Raw genomic sequence first — 21323 nt, forward strand, 5'->3', positions numbered from 1 at the left:
ATGATTGTCTTGCTTGTAACTTGCCTTGTTGCTCTTCTGTGTCCCACCGTCCGCAGTGCGGACGCTCCATTGGGTGAGTGTTACTGAAGTTCATCACTCTGTGAATATGTATTTTATTTTGTGTGACCCTTTTAAAGTAGGTACTAAAAGCTATTGAAAAACTTTGATAGGAAGTTTCATTGGTTATATTTATTAATGTTGTCATTTCACCCTAAACAGTATGGTGCTATCACAAGCCAGAGTGCAGTAAGTGTGATTTCTTAATATGTTTATATATTATTTGTTTGTGTCCTAATATTCCACAACACCATAAAACTCTATAATTTTTTATTATACATTTTTAATAAATATATATTTTTTTGGAATCCTGATTTGTAATAGATTTTACCACCTGGCCCAAGATTTCCTCACAATATTGCAACGGATCCCAACAATCTCCCATTAATATTGTGACTGCAAGGGTTCAGGAAAATCCTAACCTCACCGCTTTTAACTTAACTGGTTTTGATGACAACTCCACCTTCCTGTCAATAGCAAACGCTGCTGACTCTGGTAAGGATTTGATGATATTACCTGCAATTATTTTAGTGCTAATTTAATTGTATAACCTTGACGTTGTCATGATTTGTTGATATCTCTATGGAATATAGTTGCTAAAATCATTTATCAATCACTTGCAAAGTACTTCCAAATGAAGGTACTTCCAAATGAAGAATAATATAACAAAACCAATCCTTAGGAAACGGTAACATGAGAAGCATCACGTTAAAAAGGTTGCACAGAGAAGTACAAAAGTCTGAGCTGGCAAAGAGATGTAGGTGATCTACTGTTAGACAACAGAGGATGGAAGTTATTCGATGCCTCTTTGTGTTCCATGAGTCTCACCCACTATATTGGAAACTTAGACTGGCAAAAGTAGTGGACAAAAGACTGCAGATCAATCACTTGTGATGTTCAGTGTCAGTGTAGGTATATTCTGGACATTGTATCTAAAGACATCTTTAAACAGCAGAGGTAGGGCTGTTCTGTGCCTGCATAAAATTTAATGTGAAGATGCAATTTGCAGTGAAAATTTGGTGTAATATTTCCAATTGACTTCACAGTGGTGGTCAACCTAGATGATGAGAAAATTAAAGTGCAAGGAGGGGACCTTCCTGGTGTATACAACACCAAACAATTCCATCTCCACTGGGGTAAAGGCAGCTCCTCGCCTGGCTCCGAACACACGGTGGATGGCAAACAATACCCAATGGAGGTATAAATGTTGATTTTTTTAAAATAACATTTTTTCACTTTAAAAATCCTTAAGGGTTTAAAGGTTCCATAGATATTAAAGGTTCTTTGTGGAACCAGTCATGCCAATAAAAACCTTGAGAGTTTGTGTGCTCATTCACTGCATGTGTTCTGATGTGTCTCATAGCTCCACATTGTAAGTGTCCATTCAAAATACAACGGGAACGTGTCAGCTGCTCTAGCTGCCAAAGACAGCACAGGATTGGCTGTTCTTGGTTTCTTCATTGAGGTGAGCATGACAAGTATAATATCAAGAGGAAAACAAATATCTAAAAGCCTTGGTTGTGTGCAAATGCATATGTATTGGTTTTTAACCAACAGGGAACCAATGAAGTGAACAAAACAAAAAGCTGGGATATCCTTACATCCTATTTGACAAACATCCGCAATTCAGGTAAACAAATAGTTTGTGAGCCTTTTGAGTTGGCAGTTTTTTGGGAGGGATAGTTTACCCCCCCCCCCCCCCCCCCCCAAAAAAAAAAAAAAGAAGACAGCCAAGTAGTTTCATTACACCCACTTGACTTTTTTATTTTATATTTAGGTGAGCAAACCTCAGACATCATGAATCAAATCACACTGAACAGTCTGATCGAAGGTGTGGACAGGACTAAATATTACCGTTACCAAGGGTCTCTAACTACCCCCGGCTGTAATGAAGCTGTGATTTGGACTGTGTTTAAAGAGCCTGTCAAAGTCAGTCACGACTTTGTAAGTATGCAACTTTGTGGTACAGTAATTCATAAAGATCAGATTTGTCTGTTACTACAACTTCTACATATTCTGAGTTTAAAAACGTCACTCTATTTACTTTATTCCTCCAAACAGATAAACCGCTTCAGCACAACTGTCTTTTTCAAAGATGCAAATGCTTCAATTCTGAACACCTACAACTTCAGGGGAGTTCAGCCCTTGAATGGCAGAGTTGTGACATCACAGGTCACAGTGACGTCTGCAGCACCTCCATCATCCACTTTATCTGTTATCACCATACTTCTCTTGTCCAGTTTGTATTGGCTGTAAAAAAAAGCTTTGCAAACGCGTTGTATGAGCTGATTTCATGTCAATTATGTGCAGTTCATTGATTGCATTTGATTGTGGTGGTTTCTGTAATATGTAGCTTTTTGTGGGGGAAAAAAAATATGTAAATTGGGGGTCAGTGACATGAAGGTATTTTTACCAATTGTATTTCTATTTGTACCAAGTGTACTTTTAAACGCACAATTTACAATATCATCTGTGAGTCCTTAGGATATCAATTATATATATATATATATATGTTTCTTTTTTTTTTACCTCAAACTCTTATGCTGCCTTCACATGCTATTGAGAGGCATTCACGTCTAATTTCCAATTAGGAAACTTTACGTAAATTTTGATAGCACATGAATGTGTAGCATGCAGCATCAGTTTAGAACAGCTAAAATCATACAGACTCTTTATGTTTTAAATGAACCTTCTGTTATATGCAATTTTATTCAACAGTAGGTGATTCTATAGTATTCAAGATGATACATTTAAATGTCTAAAGTATGACAGCTATTAAAACTGAAATAATAAATGTTTGCTGTTTAATAACAAAACATCTTCAGTTGAGTTCTGTTTGTGTACCTAATCTTATGAAGGGCCAAAAGACAAATCAAAATCACACACATATATACAAAGGAAAAAAAAGTTTCTTCCTCATCAAGGCTAACATCATCGCCTTGGTGTTTATATTATGTGACATTTCTTTTGTTTAGCTGTTTGTTTAGAAAACAAATAGGATCAGGGCTGGGAAGGTTACTTTTAAAATGTATTTCATCACAGATTACAAAATTCACGCTTTCAAAAGTAATCAGTAATGTATTTTGTTAGATTACTCAGATTTAGTTCCTTAATCTACTTTAGAATACTTTTAAATACTTAAGCTATGAAATGTCTTGTTTTTATGCTTTCCAACTCAAAATAAAAGTCATAAGATTTGTTTTTTCTTTGCATTTTAATTTTAACAAAACAGTTTTGCACAGAATTTCTATGAATAATAAGAAATGTAATGTCATTTAAATCTTCCAATCAATAGAAATTGGATTTGAATACAATTAATGGGATTCCGTGCTGTTTCATGCTGCATTTCAAGCTTCAAAACAAATTCAGACACACCAAACCAGTGGCATAGCCAGAACTTTATTTTTTGGCGAGCCTGGACAAAAGGGAGAGGGACGGAGTCCAGTGGCATAGTGCAAATCTGCTGACCCCAACAGCAACTCAAGGGTGGGAGGGGTGCTGGTTATGTCGCTATATAGCAAATATTTGTTTTAAACCAGGAAGGCGAGCCAATGGATATCACACAAGCAACGTTCAAACTTTACAGAAGAATTATGCAGTAAACCTCTTAATCTCAGTCGATTCACCAGAAAGTGAAAGCTTTTGCCATCTGACACTGCATTAAAAGTGTATAGAGACGACAAATCTACTTTATATGCTGATAATGGTATATACAGTAGCTAAATGTTTTAATTTACTTCCTTAATATTTCTCTTGTGGACCGAACATATAAGCTAGTGAAAAATAAATAAACTTTACAAATAAATAAGTAAAGAGAGAAGAAATTAATTTCGTGTAAAACTTTTTTTGTGTCTCTTTTAAAAAGTTTTTTATGATTGCAGTGTTAATAATTGTAATTACATGCCCATAATCAATAAACCTGTTTTCAAGGACCTTTTAAAAACATTTTAAATAGGGAGTGAGCTAGCCTTATCTTTACCTCGTAGCGACAGTTTCTCAGTGATGCTCTATGAAATTATTGTAGGGTAAAGCAATTGCTACTGTATAATAATTTAAGAATAAATGTAACTTAATAATATGAATAAGCTTATTAATCAGAAATTAAAAGGTCTACATTAACTGAAAATACCAAATTAGATATAACTATTCAGAAATGTCATGTTTGTGGTTTTTTTTTAAATGGTCTTTTTAAATGAGGAAACAGGTGCAGTTAATCGCCGCAATCAGGTACAAATTTTATATAGGCCTATATATATATTGAATAAAAAAATTGGTTAATTGTGTGGATAACTGACAAGAGCTGGTCTTAAACTGTTTAGACAAAGCAAATCAAATGACACTGAACGCCGAATGAAAACACTACCTGAAGGCTGTCATCAGAGTGGGTGGGACTGTGCCAGTCGTGCCCTCAGCTGCCTACGACCAAACACATAATAAAAGTAGCCAAAACAACTGCACAGTTGTCCAAGTTATACAGTAAATTTGTTTAATGAATGGACCAAACTTTTAAGTGATTAGAAATCCTCTCTACAGAGAAGCGATCGGAACAAAATAATCGCTGAATCAAAATTGACCGGACTCTCTTCCCAAGGTCGCAAGTCATTATAGTTTAATATTTAGCAACCACAGTTCGCTAATGATGCTTTTGGGAAACACACCTCAGGATCTATCTAGTTTGTGGACAACTGGTTTCCACACTGGTATCGTTAAGCAAAATAAATTATTATTTTAAAAGATTTAACGTGCCAAAGATGATCTATTCTTGAACATTTCAAATTAATAAAGACTTCAAGTTCATCTGTAAAACACATAAAGCTAATGTTTGACTTTATAAACTTATTTCATGCATGATTTGTATGGATCTGTTATCTAAATGCAAAGTGTGTTTTCTAGGAGAATTTTTGTGTCGTGATGATGAGCATGTATGCACGAGTTGCTAAATGAACAGGCTGCTGCATGCAGTTTTTTTTTTTTCTAAACAGAGAATCAGTTGCTATATTGGATAAAATCCCCAGACTGTTTACTTAAGTATTAAATTAAGAAATTACATTTATGCATATGGCAGACACTTTTATCCAAAGTGACTTACATTGCATTCCGGCTAACAATTTTTCTAACGTGTTCCCTGGGATTCGAACACCCAACCTTGCACTTGCTAAGGCAATGCTCTACTACTTGAGCTACAGGAACACTTTTAAATTAATTTAAAATCACAATTAAAAGTGATCACTTTGGCAATCGAAAATACTTTTCGGATGTAACTGTAACTGTAAATGATTACCCCTTATTTAAAATGTAATTATAATGAAATACAGTTACTTATATTTTGTATTTTAAATACGTAATGCCATTACATGAATTTCATCAACTGGGGCCCATTTCAGAAATTAGGTTATTAAAAAAGAACATAGAAGCATCTAAATATGAATTATAAAAACACAATTCAGTCAAGGTAAAGCTTTAAGCATAATAGTTTCATGGGTGTAGGCTACATGACTTTAAAAACATTTTACATATTAAATATCATTCAGTGTCTATTTCAATGCACAGCAGGTTTTCCCACATAGTTTAAAGGGCGGGTGAAATGCTATTTCATGCATACTGAGTTTTTTACACTGTTAAAGAGTTGGATTCCCATGCTAAACATGGACAAAGTTTCAAAAATTAAGTTGTACGTTTGAAGGAGTATTTCTGTTCCAAAAATACTCCTTCCGGTTTGTCACAAGTTTCGGAAAGTTTTTTTCGAGTATGGCTCTGTGTGACGTTAGATGGAGCGGAATTTCCTTATATGGGTCCTAAGGCACTTTTCCCGGAAGAGCGCGCGCTCCCGTGGAGCAGAGCACTGAGAGCACAGACATTCACTGATGAGAGCGAGAGTGTCGCAAAATGTCACAAAAGAAGTGTGTTTTTGGTTGCCAGGGCAAGACAACCCTGCACAGATTACCAAAAGAGAAACAGCATTAAGGGACCAGTGGATGGAGCTTATTTTTACAGAGCATCAACGGAGTCGTGCAAGTGTTTGTGTTTGTTCCCTTCATTTCGAAGATGCTTGTTTTACAAACAAGGCCCAGTTTGACGCCGGATTTGCACATCGTTTATTTCTTAATCGATTGTCACGATTGTGTGTTGGAATCGCATGCGGTGAGTAAAACTGCTTCAAATATCTCTGTTTTGATAACTTAGCTATCGCCACGTAAGCACATCAAGTAAACAACATGCGATGTTGTCATCAAACTGCACTTTCCACATGTACAGCTTAAAAAAAAAAAAAAAAAAGACGACATAAAGTGGAACTTAGTCATTTTCCAAAACCGCTAAGCAAATATATACAGTTCCAGTACATACCACATAGAGACGTCGTTGCTGAGGTTGCTCTTGTTAAATTTCAGCCTCTGGATCTGATTCTGGATCATAAATATACGCTGAATCTGACTGTTAGCCATGGTTTGTTTTGGATGATGTTTTTTTTCCTCACGGTAATGTCACAGCTTCCAAACGCTCTCAACGCAAAAGCCTACTGGCGCTCGTGATTCTTTTGCTCCGCCCACACATCACGCCTCCAGCCGGTCGTGTTTTTCCGGGAAAAATCGGTACAGACTATCTTTCTCTTATGAATATAATAAAACTAAAGACTTTTTGGAGTTATGAAGGATGCAGTACTACTCTATAGGTACTCAAGATTAACAGGATATTGAGTGAAACCCCCCCCCCCCCTTTAATGCTCTTTCACATAAGCTTATTCTCTAATCAAATGTTACATTTCTTTAGAGTAATGAAATTAACAACTGACTTGTAATCAATCAACTGCAAGAAGGCAGAGGCTTGCAAAGTGGGAGGGGCACCTGCACCAGCACCAAAGAATAACTGTTGCTTTTATATTTGTCGAAAACAAATCTAACAGCTGTGGGGCGGACTGGCCATCAGGAGCACCGGGACATTTCCCGGTGGCCTGATGGTCATTCTGGTCTGCAGGCTGATGCTGTGCAGTCGATCAGGCTGATGTGCAATAGGCTGGTATGTAACTTTGGTTCACCAAACACAAATCTGACAAAGCATCAGTATTGTGGTTTACTATAAATAACACGTAAAACAGGGTTCAGTTAATATGTTTCTGTTGATGGATGAGCATTTTGGGTTACAACAACAGCGATGTTTGTTTATTTATTTTGAAGGTGATGAAGGAAGCAACAGTAGCACTAGTGCTGCAAGTTCTCCTGCTGTTGAACAAGAGGGTGGACAGTTCAGTTTTTGAGTCAGTGTTTTAAAGAAAAGTACCATTTAAAATGCTAATGCTCAAATAAATATGCATGTGAATATGGAAAAAAATAGATAAATCCCTATGAATTTATGCAGCCTTTTCATCTATGGGATCCTATAGCCTATAAAAGGAGATGCCATTTATGTCACTTTGACCATGTCTGCATGATGAAAATATGCACTGCAAAAAATGCTTTCCTTAGAATCCTTACTTAGAATTTGTGTCTTCTTCTTTCCAGTCAAAATATATAAATATTCTTTAAAATGAATTTTCCACATAAAAAGGACCTAAAGTATTCAGTCGTGTAAAAATAATTTAAGTGCATTTTTATTATTTCACTAATTATCTGGCAGTGGGTAAGAAATGAAAAATATGTGGGTTTTTTTTCCTTTTTACATTAAGATCAATTTTCTTGCCCTATGGAGCAATTTTCATATTTTACATAAAACACATTTAAATGCACTTGTTTCCACCAGGTAATTAACAAGGCTAAATATAATTTTTCATCTATAAAAATTGCATCTTAATATAAGAATTTTTAGATATTTGTCATAAAAAAAAGCATTTTTGTAGTGTGAATGAATTAAGTATTTAAACATCACTTACGCTATAAAGGGGGAGGTGACCATAAGAAGCTCTGAGTTTACCGAAGATAACCTGCTCCCGACCAGATTAGGTTCACAGAGTATGTTACCATGGTTACCATCAAATTTACGAATTAAAAACACTTTAATCCCACCACAAAGTCGTAATTATGAGTGGGAAACTCTGAATTTACTTTTAGCTCAGAGTATCCGAGTTTGGGGTGAATGATAATAATTGCTCTTCATTTTCAATAAGGAGAGTTAACAGACCCTGTTTTATTTTCTTGTAATTTATTAAAAGAAGGTACACCACCATCTTGTGCAGAAAAAACTGACTTGACTGCACCCAATGTCATAGTTATGACTTCATAGTCAACTCTTAAGTACGAACTTCCCAGGACGACTTGAACTCAGCATAAGTTACCACTCTTTCTAGGGCTTGACTTAACTTGCTTTCTCGGGTTTGACAAATCTCCCATTGAAGCTCAATATCTCAAAACAGTTCAGAATGCACATAGAACCTTATAATTCTATAAAATTCATTTAAATACACATATAGCAACCACCGTAATATTAGGAAACAGAAATTTAAAATTGCTTTGTTTCTATTTACATTTAAAATTATATTTTAAAATGTAATTCATTCCTGTGATGCAAAGCTGAAATTTCTTTAGTATCGCATGATCTCTCAGAAATCAAATGTTCAAAAACATTATTATTAAATTTGAAAACAGGTTTATCCATTTAATGTATAAATCATAAAAAAACTCATTAAATTGACAGAAATGTTTTGGAACTCTATTGATTAGTACTGTGTGTCCGCATGTCTTCTGGGGGTGGAGACCTGCTACAACTGCTTCACCTAATCCAAACTGGCCTTAATTACCCAAAAGGGAAACACCTGTCACTATATATTTTATTGGTGATCACATTGAGCTTGTTTGTACCTTTAAAGCTTTTGTGTGGAACGCTTTAGGAGTAATTGTTCAGAGTAGGGTTTTGGCTGGGATTTGGCTGTTCACTAAAAGAGAGAAATTTGATATAATTAAGTAATATGGTAAGGGAGCAATGGTATAATCTACAACTGAATATTTAAAAAAAAAAGATTCTATGTTCTTACTTGTTATAGTTACCTGTACAGTGTTTGTATGGTGTCGTACAGCATGAAAGTGAGGAAAAATATCTAGCTAGAATATAAATATAAAGTCCACTAACATAAAATAGTCGTGTTTTGAGAGTGTGCAACACACCCATGCATGTCCCTTTTCCCCATCCCAGATGAATGCTTTGTTCATGACCTGCTTTGCAGCTTCTCTGTTTCCTTTGTCATATGGCGCACCAATATCCATGGGTGAGATATGATCATTTGTTTCATTTACCCAAACTTATGTAATTTTGAGGTAATTTATTTTATCTTTTGAGTTTCTTTAAGCATGTTAATCTTGTTGTATCTGGGCCCTTCACAGATTGGTGTTATCACATGCCATCATGTAGTAAGTCTTTCTCTTCTACTTCATAATTCCGTTCATGGCCCTGAATGAACAAAGGTCTCAAACGAAGTTAGTGAGTTTTGCTTCAAAGTGCTTTTCTGCTTCTTAGGTGATGTCGTTTGGCCCATAATCGCAGAAAAAGACTGTAATGGAACGCAACAGTCTCCAATAGACATCATAACCACCAATGTTGAGGCTAATGCTAATCTGACCTCCTTCATCTTCACTGGCTATGACGATGACACAACTTTGACTGAGATTAAAAACACTGGCACCACAAGTTAGTTCATGTTGCTATTGCATTATTTGTGCATTTGCATGAGACAAGGCTCTGCATGTCTTGTTAGTTTATTTCAGCTGTATCTTCAACATGCAGGAGTTATCTGTTCTAATGGGGTTTTGTAATGTAGTTTGGCTTTATCTTCAGTTAAAGTTACACTAGATCATGAGAAAATGCATGTGGAAGGAGGGGATCTGCCAGGCTTGTTTGCCAGTACGCAGTTTCATCTTCACTGGGGTAATGGTAGTTTCATGCCTGGATCTGAACACATGGTGGATGGAAAACAATACCCTATGGAGGTATGACAATTGCATGGACCAATACAAGGATTTATTTTTATTTTAAATAAATGCTGATTTGTCATGTCCCTTTCAGCTGCACGTCGTGAATAAGTTTGTACATAATGGTTCAACTATATTGGCTGTTCTTGGTTTTTTCATTGAGGTATGTTTCCTACACTCTTAAAGGTTTTAGAAGGATTTGCAGGCCTTTGTTTAATATAAAGCCTTTTTATGTAGTGGAAAGGTTCTATGGATGTTAGTGTTTCTTCAGTGAATCACTCATGCCAATTGAAGTGTGTATTGACAATAAATTGAGACTGAATTTTAGTAACTGTAAAATTTCTTGACTTGCAGGCCACTTATGACACGGGCAAACCAGAGAGCTGGAAGACCTTGACCTCTTACTTGTCAGATATCGCCAATGCAGGCAAGTTTTAGGCAGCAAAAGTGGCGTTACTTAGCATGTTTTGCATGAGTAAAATTTATCTTTAGGAACTTTGCCTGATGTCAATCTTGTCCTGAAAGACCAAAGTGGTTAAATCATTGAGCCAATACCCTCTAGCAGTTTCTGGTTTACTTGGTGGGCACGGTCAAATCTTTCCCACAAAAACATGTTCCTTTCACTGTAAGGAATGCTGATTCTGCCTGAAAGCAGAGATGCCAATAATTTAAAATGGTCCCTATATTTCAACATTTGTTGCTTAAATGACTTGCAATTAAACTTGGAAATATTAAACTCTCACCAGACTTCTACAGACTACTCTGCTAGTGCGATCTTCACTGATACTTTCTGAGAATAACTAACGGTCAAAACTGACCACTATGCATACCCCTTGCTTTGAACAAAACTGACCAATATTTAAATCTCTTAATTTCTTTGTGAAAAGCGGTGTATCAATGAAACTAACTTTATTTGCTAATGGATACTTTAATTCTCAGGTGATAAAGCATGCATCACTCAATATATCTCCATGGATGATTTGCTTTCTGGAGTTGACAGGACTAAGTATTACCGTTATCTTGGCTCTTTGACAGTACCAAACTGCAAAGAAGGTGTGATTTGGACCGTTTTCAAAGACCCCATCAAAGTCAGTTGGGATTTGGTAAGTTGTTGAGTCCAGCTTTCTGGGGGGGGGGGGGGGGGGGGTTGGTCAGTAACTGCTGAAGTACTCTTCCTACATCAATGCTTGGTTAGCAATTCCAATATCTTTAGTCCATAATTTTCATTTTTTTTTTTCTTAAGATCGACCTGTTCAGTACGAGTGTTTACATAAAGGCAACCGACTCTCCCCTAATGGTGGACACATTCAGAAGTGTTCAACCGGTCAATGGCAGGATTGTGACGTCACAGGTGGCTGGTACCAGAGCTATTGGTCCTGTTTTACAAATGGCATCCGGTTTGGACTTTCTAGACCTCTCTTCTGAAATCCATACCCCTGAACCTTACATTGAGTTTGATTTAGAAACCACATACTGGTAGGATTGAGTGGGTTGACAATCATGCTAAGTGATTTATTTTAACAGATTGTGAAAAAAGACTACTTTTAACAATTATACTTGTTCTGTATATGTCTGGTAAAAAGCCAGATATAGCCCGTTTTATTGAAAAGTATTTTATGATCTCTTGCTAGTTCATGTATGCATTCATCTTAATTTTGTTCCGACACCACTTAAGTTACTACTTTAGCTCCATGGGTATGTATAAATTGTTTTGGTGGGGTGTTTTTGCTCAACATTTGGCATCTTTTAATGCCTTTCTCAATTCAGCACTTATAAGCTTTTAGGTTCGTACTGTAGTTAAAGGTGCAGAATCCTCATTTAAGAGTAAATGGGGAGCTAAAGCCATATTGTAATCTTAGTTTGGCAATACTAGTTTGGGTAATGCAAAGACGTGTGAGGGTTTGCAATTTAGCATATGTAGTTTCGACTCCTTTCCAGTAGCACTTTTTCTTCCACAACCACCCCCCCACCCACACACACACACACGCGCACATACAGCTTGAAGTTCACACCTCGGAGTATCACTTTGGTTTTGCATTAATATGTATGGTATATGAACAAGCAGTTTGGTGTTCTTTTAAATGTTAGTCTGTCCTCACCAATGTGTAACTGGTTTCTCAAAACACTTGTGCTTTGATTTCAACAAATCCATAAACCTTTTTGTCTTAGCCATTTTAATGTTACACAAAATAAAGGTCTCATTCTTAATCGAAGTAGCAAGTGTTTTATTCAAGTAAATTTTCTGTTTTGATTCTAAGCAACTTAGTTTTGACTTGAATATTTGAGCTTTTAGTTGTGTGGTGGCTTTTTTTTTTTTTTTTTTTTAAATGCTGAATTTGCAGCATTTCATGCTCTGTTAGTTTTTGGTTTAGCAAAACTAGTTTCAAATGAGTGAGCATTTCACACTCTGTAACAAGGAGCATTTATAAACCATTTCTAGAGTTTTTTTTTATTATTATTGTCCAAAAACATTGTTCCAATGCAGAAAGAAGATTGTCAAATTTGGTGCAAGTAACCAAGATTAATGGTCAGACACCGCATAACATGATCATCACGTGAGGGAAATACCGAAACTGCGTTGGGTGGTTTCCCCCACCCTGGACCAAAACTAGAATGAGATTCCTTAGCAGACCTTTTAAACTTTGTCTTCACAGAACATGTCCTTGTGTTCACGGAATGGCGCAGAAACTTTTAAAGATGTAGAGGTGGAGCTGTAGTCAAGTCCAGGTTTGTTGATTCCAAGACCAGGACTAGTCAAGACCAAGTCCAAAGTTTCGCGTCCAAGTCCAGACCGAGTCTAAATGATAGAAATGAAGTTTCCTCTTTAAGACCACTTACCTACTGATAATGTATGTGATGCAAGACCGCATATCTACTATTCTAAGAAAATCTTTACACTTATTTGTAATGATCAAAAAGCATGTGCAAAGTAACAACTCTGTAGGACAGGGGTCTCCAAAATAGATCCTGGAGGGCCAATGCCCTGCAGAGTTTAGCCCACTTCCTTTCATTGCACAAAAACAATGGAAGGAGCTGTTCATCCAAGTCTCTGCCTTTCTCACACCGCACAAACTACTTTACCGCAACTAATCTAGCTTCAGAAGTGGACATTCAACTGAGACTGTCTTGCTCTCAGTTGGTGAAGCCATAAGACTGGCAAGACCCCAATCATCAATACTTATTGCTTGATCTGTCCGCTGCTTTTGACACCGTTAATCACCCAGATCCTCCCATCAACCCTATTGGCAAAGGGCTTCTCCGAAACCACGTTCCAGTGTTTCGAGTCTTACACCTATCAGATAGGTCCTTTTAGAATATCTTGGAGCAGTGAGATGTCCAAGTCACAACCTCTAACTACTGAGGTGCCTCAGGGCTCAGTTCTTAGACCATTTCTCTTCTCTGTCTACATGGTATCTTTAGGTTCTGTCATTCAGAAACATGGTTTTTCATACCCCTGCTATGTTTTTACACTCTACCTCTCATGCTATCCTGATGACTCGATGATGGCTGCTCTCATCTCAGCTTGTCTAACCCACATTTCTTGCTGGATGAAGGAGCTAACTGAGACACTTGTTATAGCACTTGTATATCACAACTTTTTTTTCTTTTTTTTTTTTTCCTCTTTGCTCCCATTGACCTCAGTTGTAAGTCACTTTTGGATAAGTGTCTGCTAAATGTAAAAATTTCTTATTATTTTTCGGGTAGGGTTTTCCTTGCCTTTTTGACCATGTTTTATGATGCTTTTTAGCTATTCTACTACTCTAGTTTTTTTTTTTTTTTTTTTCCATTTTAAAAGTTTTGTTTTGTATAAAGTTTTGTCGCCAAGTCCACCTAGAGTCTGTGACTGCCTCAACTTCAACCATCCCACATCTTCAGCCAACACCCAACCACTGGCTACCCAAGACCTTAATTCAGTGGCTGCTGATTGGCTGGAAGTTCAGTAACCTTGGGAAACCACAAACTTTTCTGCAACCACCAAGACAAAGGCAACACCCCATACACAGGCAACCCAAGTATCTCCAGATTCTAGCTGAACTTGTGCATTTTAATATAATTTTAACCTCAATGAGGAACCTAATTCGAGGTTTAATTAAGTGATTGATGGTTGTTCATGTTTATGCAATTGCTGTAAACTTGGGATTTCACATTTTAATTCTTAAACTTATTCTTTCCTCAATTTCACTCTTCCTGCAACTTGTATGAATGATTGAGTGTGTGTTTTTGTGTCGAATTAGTTTTTTAGATTTGTCCAATAAAGTCTTATTGATATTGAAAAAGTATCTTGTTTTGTGCTTCTAAATTAATGTCTTAAACTGCCGATATTGATTCTGTGCTAATTGATAGTGTTTTCACTGTAGTTTGGATATTAATATCCATTGCAGAATTGATGTTATAAGGTTTGTTCTATGAATTACTGGCCATCTCACTGATCAGTCGTAAAACATGATTAATTTTGAGCAAAATTGACCTGTTTCCCTTACAGCAGTGTTGCCAAAACACAGATGAAGGAAGATGCATTAAAAAAAGCTGCTGTAACCACAAAACATATCTTCCTTCAAATGCTGGCCGTGCACATATTTTCCTCCCATATTTAAAGTGTCATTGGAAGGGTTTCAGCATCTCAACCCTGAATGTCAAAGAACAATCTCTCTGACATTCTTGGGGGGTGAATAGGTACAGTGGGGTATTAAAAAAAAAAAAAAAACCTACACAGCCCTGTTAATATAGTAAGATTAAACAAAAAATGAATACAAAAATAAAATGTCATTACAATAAAACAAGGCACCGGTCAAAAGTTAATTATGGTAATATAAAATAAGCTGCATGAGATGGCAATATATGTCTGGGCTATGGGGTAGGATAGCTAATCAGGGGCCATTACTCTTGCTCAAAAAAAGAAAACCCAATAATGTTTTATGTTCTAATGCAACCAAACTGAAATGTTTGACCATTTGTTTGGCACAAAAACAAGACTGATCAGGTCAGATTATCCAATGTGCATTATGGGCCCAAGCCAGGGGAAGAAAGAAAATTCAGAGTGTCTTTACATTCAGTGCAAATAGCACACTTGTTAGTAATTGCTATTTACAGTAGCTCCGCCCACCAATGACTGGTTGACACTCAAAAAGACGCATTCAATTCAACAGCTTCAATGGTGTAGACAGTAGAGAGTCATACTCACAGTATCACCTTTTTATACGATCGACCTGGGTTTGAGTCTGCCACTCTATGGGCCTCATTCATAAAACGAACAGAAGTAATTTTGTGTAAATCGTTCATATAGTTGTTCTGACAAACTTTTGAACTCATGAAAATGTATTTTCAAAATGTTAGTTGGTACGAAAAAGATGTACACCTGTTCATGTCTTCATGATGCCTAAAACATCTTTTTGGCAAACTGATGACACTGCGTTTTAATGCACTGCCATCGTAATATTAATATTTGTATTTATTTGTATTTTCTTTTGTTCTACTTTTAGAGCTGAGACTATGGTTGATTACTTTTCAGTTTTGGGTAAAATGCAATGCTTGTCACGGTCACAAGCCATCCAATCAATGGGAACAATGCTACACCGACCAACCATCCTACTTGTCCAATAACTGCGCAAGAATGGAGAAGTTAATGTTATTGGTTATTGAATTTTTATATTCAGTTATATTCTTTACAATAAGATACTAGTAAAATGTTACTGCCATGAATATTCCACATCATAGCCACCAAATCTTCAGCAGGAAAAGACTGTGCTACCAAAGAGTTCTCAAGCGCCACCAGCTGGCCGTTTTTTGAAGAACCCCTGGCTAAAAGTGCTTTGTTTGGCACGTTCATTTGAATATTTATTGTTAGGCATATAGCCTATTAGTCTTTTTTTTTTTTTTTTTTTTTTTTTTTTTTATAAAATGTGACCCTGGACCACAAAACTAGTCATAAGTTTTTTTTTATTATTATTATCTATTTAATAATGTATTTATTTTTTAAATTGAGATAAATAAATAAGACTTCCATTGATGTATGCTTTGTTAGGATAGAACAATATTTGGATGAGATCAGGCCCACTGCTGGCCAAATGGGTGCCCCAAGCAGAATTGTATTGTTGTGCACCCTCCCCAAATTATTATGGAAGTAAAAAAAAACAAAAACAAACAATGGGTCAAAATAGAACTTTAATAAAATATAACAGTATATAACTAAATTGTAATTACATTTATTATTTAATAATTACAGTTGTAGCTAGACAGTTACCTATGGCTATGATTTTACTAATACAGCTGTCTGTTTGATTTTATAGTCTCAAGCATTCAGAAACAACACATAAGAACATTTTACTTCAGTAAAACCAAGAATTAGTTTTTTTTTAAAGGGTTGTGATCTCATTTTTGTTGGAGTTATAGAGACTAACATTTCTATAACAAAAAAGTGAATCCAAAAATTTAAGATTTGGATAGCCCCTCAATGCCCCTCAGGGCTATCTGGGCGACTCTCGTGGTAGTTAGCAACATTCCCCTTTTCCAGGAAGGGTCGCCTATGAGTGTGCTACTATAAATTCGGATTTCTCCTCTCATAGAGTTCTCTGTGTTTTCCCCAAAGCGCTCCAGCATTATTTCCACAGATCAAGTTGATGACTCTCAAGCATATTGTTTGAGATGCACCATTCCATCTAATAGTATTTCAAAATCCATGTTATGGTAAGTGTGCACGTGAAGGCTTTGCGCACTTTCTGAAATCCACACTGTGATAAGTTCGCACGCTAGTGCTTCGTGCCCTTTCTTGAGTTGGTAAAGGCCCCGTTCATCTTGGGCGCCACTCCACTCCATGTATACTCGGATACCTATCTATCTAAACAGGATGTTGCTCTGTTGAGACAGCTCCTTCAGCAAGCTTATGCGAGAGCAAGCGGCAGCTTCTGTGTGACAGGCAAGACCTTGTATAAATACTGGGTTCTTAGCCGTATCCCTTTAAAGGAATCCTTCCAGATTCCAAGCCTTCAGCTCTACCCTGGGCCGAGGCCCTAACAAATAAAAACTGGGTTTATTGCTAAGGCCTTTGGCCATAAGGGATAATGTCATGGACAGCCGTCTAAATGTCCCGGGGCAACTCCCAGGAAAATGGTAGAGTTGGTACTTAGTGTTTTCCATGATTCTGGCCTGCACTCCCCTCAGAATGGTGGCGTGCGTATACTGGTACCCATAGCGTCCCCTAGAGGATGCAGGTCGAAATTCCCTTGAAAGGGAACATCTCAGGTTACGAATGTAACCATGGTTTCCTGAGTCGGAAATGAGACACTGCGTCCTCCAGCTCCCTGCCATGTTTCAGACGCAATCTTCAGACAAAGAAATGGATGTCGTGTTCTCCTGGGGCTGATTTATAGTTGCGCCGGTAGTGACGTCAGAGGCTGTTGCCGGCCAACAAGTTGGTGTTTTTTTTTCTGAAGTGTGCTTCAGACACGGGTCACAACGAGGTGTTCCCAATAGCGCACCCTAGAGGACGCAGTGTCTCGTTCCCTACTCAGGGGACCAAGGTTACATTCGTAACCTGAGACGTTTTAGATTAAAAGTGAACAATCAAATTATTCAGATTTGTTTGATAGATAATATGATAAATATGGTGGAAATTAAGTTTTAATCATTTTAACCAACAGAGAGTTTTTCAACAGAAAAGACAAACTACACGGAGCTACCATCACAGAGCACTCAGCAGCATGGCAGACAGGAACCAGAAGGATGTACTCAGGCTTACAGCATATGGTATTCCCAGGCGGTCTCCCATCCAAGTACTAACCAGGGCTGACCCTGCTTAGCTTCTGAGATAATTTCTTTGTACCAATTAATATTATGCAGTAATTACGATAAATTTCTGTCCATTGAAAATAATAAAAAAAACTATTTAAAGGGGGGGGGGGGGGGTGAAATGCTCATTTTCACTCAATATCCTGTTAATCTTGAGTACATATAGAGTAGTACTGCATCCTTCATAAATCCAAAAAGTCTTTAGTTTTATTATATTCATAAGAGAAAGATAGTCTGTACCGATTTTTCCCGGAAAAACACGACCGGCTGGAGGCGTGACGTGTGGGCGGAGCTAAAGAATCACGAGCGCGAATAGGCTTTTGCGTTGAAAGCATGTGGAAGCTGGGACATTACCGTGAGGGAAAACCCATCATTCAAAACAAACCATGGCTTACAGTCAGATTCAGCCGTTTATTTATGATGCAGAATCAGATCCATAAGCTGAAACTGAACGAAAGCAGCAGCAGCAACGACTCGCTCCGAGCGGGGCTCGAACCCGGGTCTCTGGCATGGGAGGGGACGCACTAACAAGGAGGCAGAGATATTTGAAGCAGTTTTACTCACCGCCTGCGGTTCCAACACACGATTGTGACCCTTTTTATAAGTGGTTATGAACAAATGAATGAAGCACATTTGTTTGTATTTCACTCTGGTTCGAATCACACTTGCGGAAAGAGCTTGAGAAATAGTGTCTCTTCTGCAGCTCTGTACACTTTCAATTAGTTGTTTTTAGTCACCATCAATACTTTGACATTCACATGATTTTACAGATTTTTATGTAGAAAGGGTGACTGCACACTGCATTACATTAAATTATCTTTCAAGTGTTCATAACTGCTGGCCAAATAAAAAAATGAAATGGAGCAAGGTGCCCCCTGGTGTTTTGGGGGCCCTGCGCAGCTGGTGTATTTTGTGTATAGTGTTTTGTGTGTTGTGTTCTCCATGCATTTTCCGTGTGAGTTTGCGATGACATAAGGTGACTGCAAACGCAACTAGGTTTGATACAACTATTGAGTGTGAAAGCAGACCAACGCTGCAGGCAGCGCAGGGAACAATCAAGCTTGAGCTCGGACCACAGCAAAGGAGCCCAGTGTAAAAGCCCTCTTAACCTGTCAGTGACTCACAGTCGTGCGGGGGCCTCATGTATAAAACTCTATGTAGATTTCATCCTTAATGTGTGCGTACGCACAAAAGCTTTATAAAGCCATGCTTTAACTTGCACAAAGTTCCCTTTGTAATACCCAATCCATGGAAGATTTCTTTAAAATATGATGTTTCTTTAAAATATGTTGTTTGTCACAATGCTGGGAAGAGCACAAAAGGGGTTATCTTTAGGCTGCTGTCTGTGCTCGACACACCTGTGAACAGAGGTTATAACAGACCTGTTCAAACCAGCCAATGGACTGTTTGATCAGCGAGTGCATCTTTATGTCTGTCTATGTTTATATCTAGCCAATGAGAAAGTACAAAACAAAGCAAGGGAAAGTTCAGGGGGTGAAGTCATAGATCTCAAATGTAACATCAGCACACATGGCTTCTGTATGCAATTGTTTCTCCTTCATATGTTTATTTTTATAAATAAAATCAATAACAATTAGGATTTCAATTTTTTTTCAAGCTACAATTTTTGATAGTAATTAATGCATTCATGTGTGAGCAATCAATATTGCTTGGTTGAAGGTAACTCAATTTGGGTTGTTTTGCAAGCAACTGATGGGAAAATATCGACAAACCCAACAATTTTCAAACCATTTTCAAATCATTTTTCCACATTTTTTTGCCAATATGTGTCAAAATAATGTATTTTTTATGACAAAAATAATTAGGATATTAAGCAAAGATCATATTCTATAAAGATATTTAGAAATTTTCCTACCATAACTATATCAAAACTTATTTTTTTAATAGTAATATACATTACTAAGAACTTCATTTAGACAACTTTAAAGGCAATTTTCTCAGTATTTTGACTCATTGGTATTTTTTTTGCACACCTCCGAATCCAGATTTTAAAATAATTGTATCTCGGCCAAATATTGTCAGACCTTAAAAGCCATACATCAATGGAAAGCTTTCAGATGATTTATAAGACTAAATTTCAGAAAAAAAAGAAAAAAGTATTTGCAGCCCAGGGTCCAAATAAGTTGATGCTAGTTTTGCTAGTTCATTAAAGAAATACTAGCTTATTATTTACCTTTGAAGGAGAGGATGAGTGGATTCCATCGCCCTGGTTGTATCCTTCCTTCACTATATTAATTATTTCATTAATATTGTGTGTGACTATTAATCAAGTTATTCATGAATATTTAACCTCCAAGATTGTTTGATTTTAACTAAATAAGTAAAAAGCCATCTATACTCGTATAGATAGAGAATACATGTTTATCCTTTCAGAAGTGATAAGAGTATATAGAATATATTTAGTATGTAGAATAACAGGTGTGAACACATGTTGAGTGTATTCCTTCTCCTGGGGTCACATGGCCAGCTATCTTCTACCTGTGCTGCGAGGGACAAGAGAACAGTGACTTTTAGAAATGTATATTAGACATTAGGATTCCTGCTCTATCCTGTATTTCTATTCCTCAAGATTAATTTCTGCATATTATGTGTGTGTATCCAACCGTAATGATAAGACACTTGCCAATGCTAGAAAACCTTGAATTGTACATAAGGGAGCTGTGTGTATGTGTGTGTGTGTGTCAGCACCTATGCTCTGTTTCTGCTGACATCCTGACCTGAGATGAGGTGTCTTCTTCACCAGTGCTGACGCCTGCTACAATCATTGGAGATATGCGGGAGATGTTTATGTCCAAATGTGGAGTTTATCTAGGTTTTGGAACCAATCAGATTTCTGATGACCAGTACTTTGACGTAATTAGTATCTTCTGTCTGGAGTATAATTTTTGGTGATTCTGATTTGTACACAGAGCGGCCTAAGAACTCCGTCGAGAGTTCTGAAGCTGACTTCTGCAGATGAAACTGCAAACTATTTTCTTTAAGTAAAATTATTATTAATTGAATGCATCTCCGACTCCTGGTCTTCATTCATCATATCTGGTCCTTGGATTTTAACTGTAATTCCCCTACACCTTATACATGGGTTGATATTTTTGGTTTAACAACACAATCACTGTTTACACAATGCACCCTTTAATTTAGGATGAAGACAATTTAAATAAATTTATTTTAATAAAATAAAATGTCAATGCACATGTACTCAAACATTCTCTGTTTTAATGCTTAAAAAGTTTTAATATGACTTTAATGTCTGATTTTACTTCAAATCTTTTTTTTCCTTTTCTTTTTTTTCCCTAATGAGCTACTCTAACTTAACTTGAGTCAGAATAGACAAAGGTATTTTTACTTGGATATGACGATTGGATAATTTATACATCACTGACTATAACATTTCTTTCCTTAAATTGCATAAGTTGCATCAGACATGCAAAAGGAAACCAACTGAACATGGAACCTTGGTTATAAAGAGACCATCAAACTAGCTGTTTGGGGATGGAGTTTGATTGCTGTCAACTTCAATTTCCATCAAACACCTGAACCAAATAGGCCTTAATTACTTAACACCCA

At 36.9% G+C, this 21323-nt stretch overlaps 1 protein-coding gene across 1 annotated transcript; it reads left to right on the forward strand.

Annotated features, from left to right (window-relative positions):
• Window positions 1-12158, forward strand: LOC127969324 (uncharacterized). Its single transcript, XM_052571197.1, has 17 exons — window positions 1-73; window positions 220-246; window positions 382-552; window positions 1104-1255; window positions 1421-1522; window positions 1615-1687; window positions 1835-2001; window positions 2119-2309; window positions 8999-9068; window positions 9178-9250; window positions 9366-9392; window positions 9499-9669; window positions 9817-9968; window positions 10045-10113; window positions 10305-10377; window positions 10890-11053; window positions 11194-12158. The coding sequence occupies exons 1-17, from the start codon at window positions 1-3 to the stop codon at window positions 11428-11430; spliced, it is 1992 nt and encodes a 663-aa protein (XP_052427157.1). The 3' UTR covers window positions 11431-12158.
• Window positions 12159-21323: the final 9165 nt, after the last annotated feature.

Source organism: Carassius gibelio, chromosome B12, assembly GCF_023724105.1.
Source record: "Carassius gibelio isolate Cgi1373 ecotype wild population from Czech Republic chromosome B12, carGib1.2-hapl.c, whole genome shotgun sequence".
Lineage (NCBI taxonomy): Eukaryota > Metazoa > Chordata > Actinopteri > Cypriniformes > Cyprinidae > Carassius > Carassius gibelio.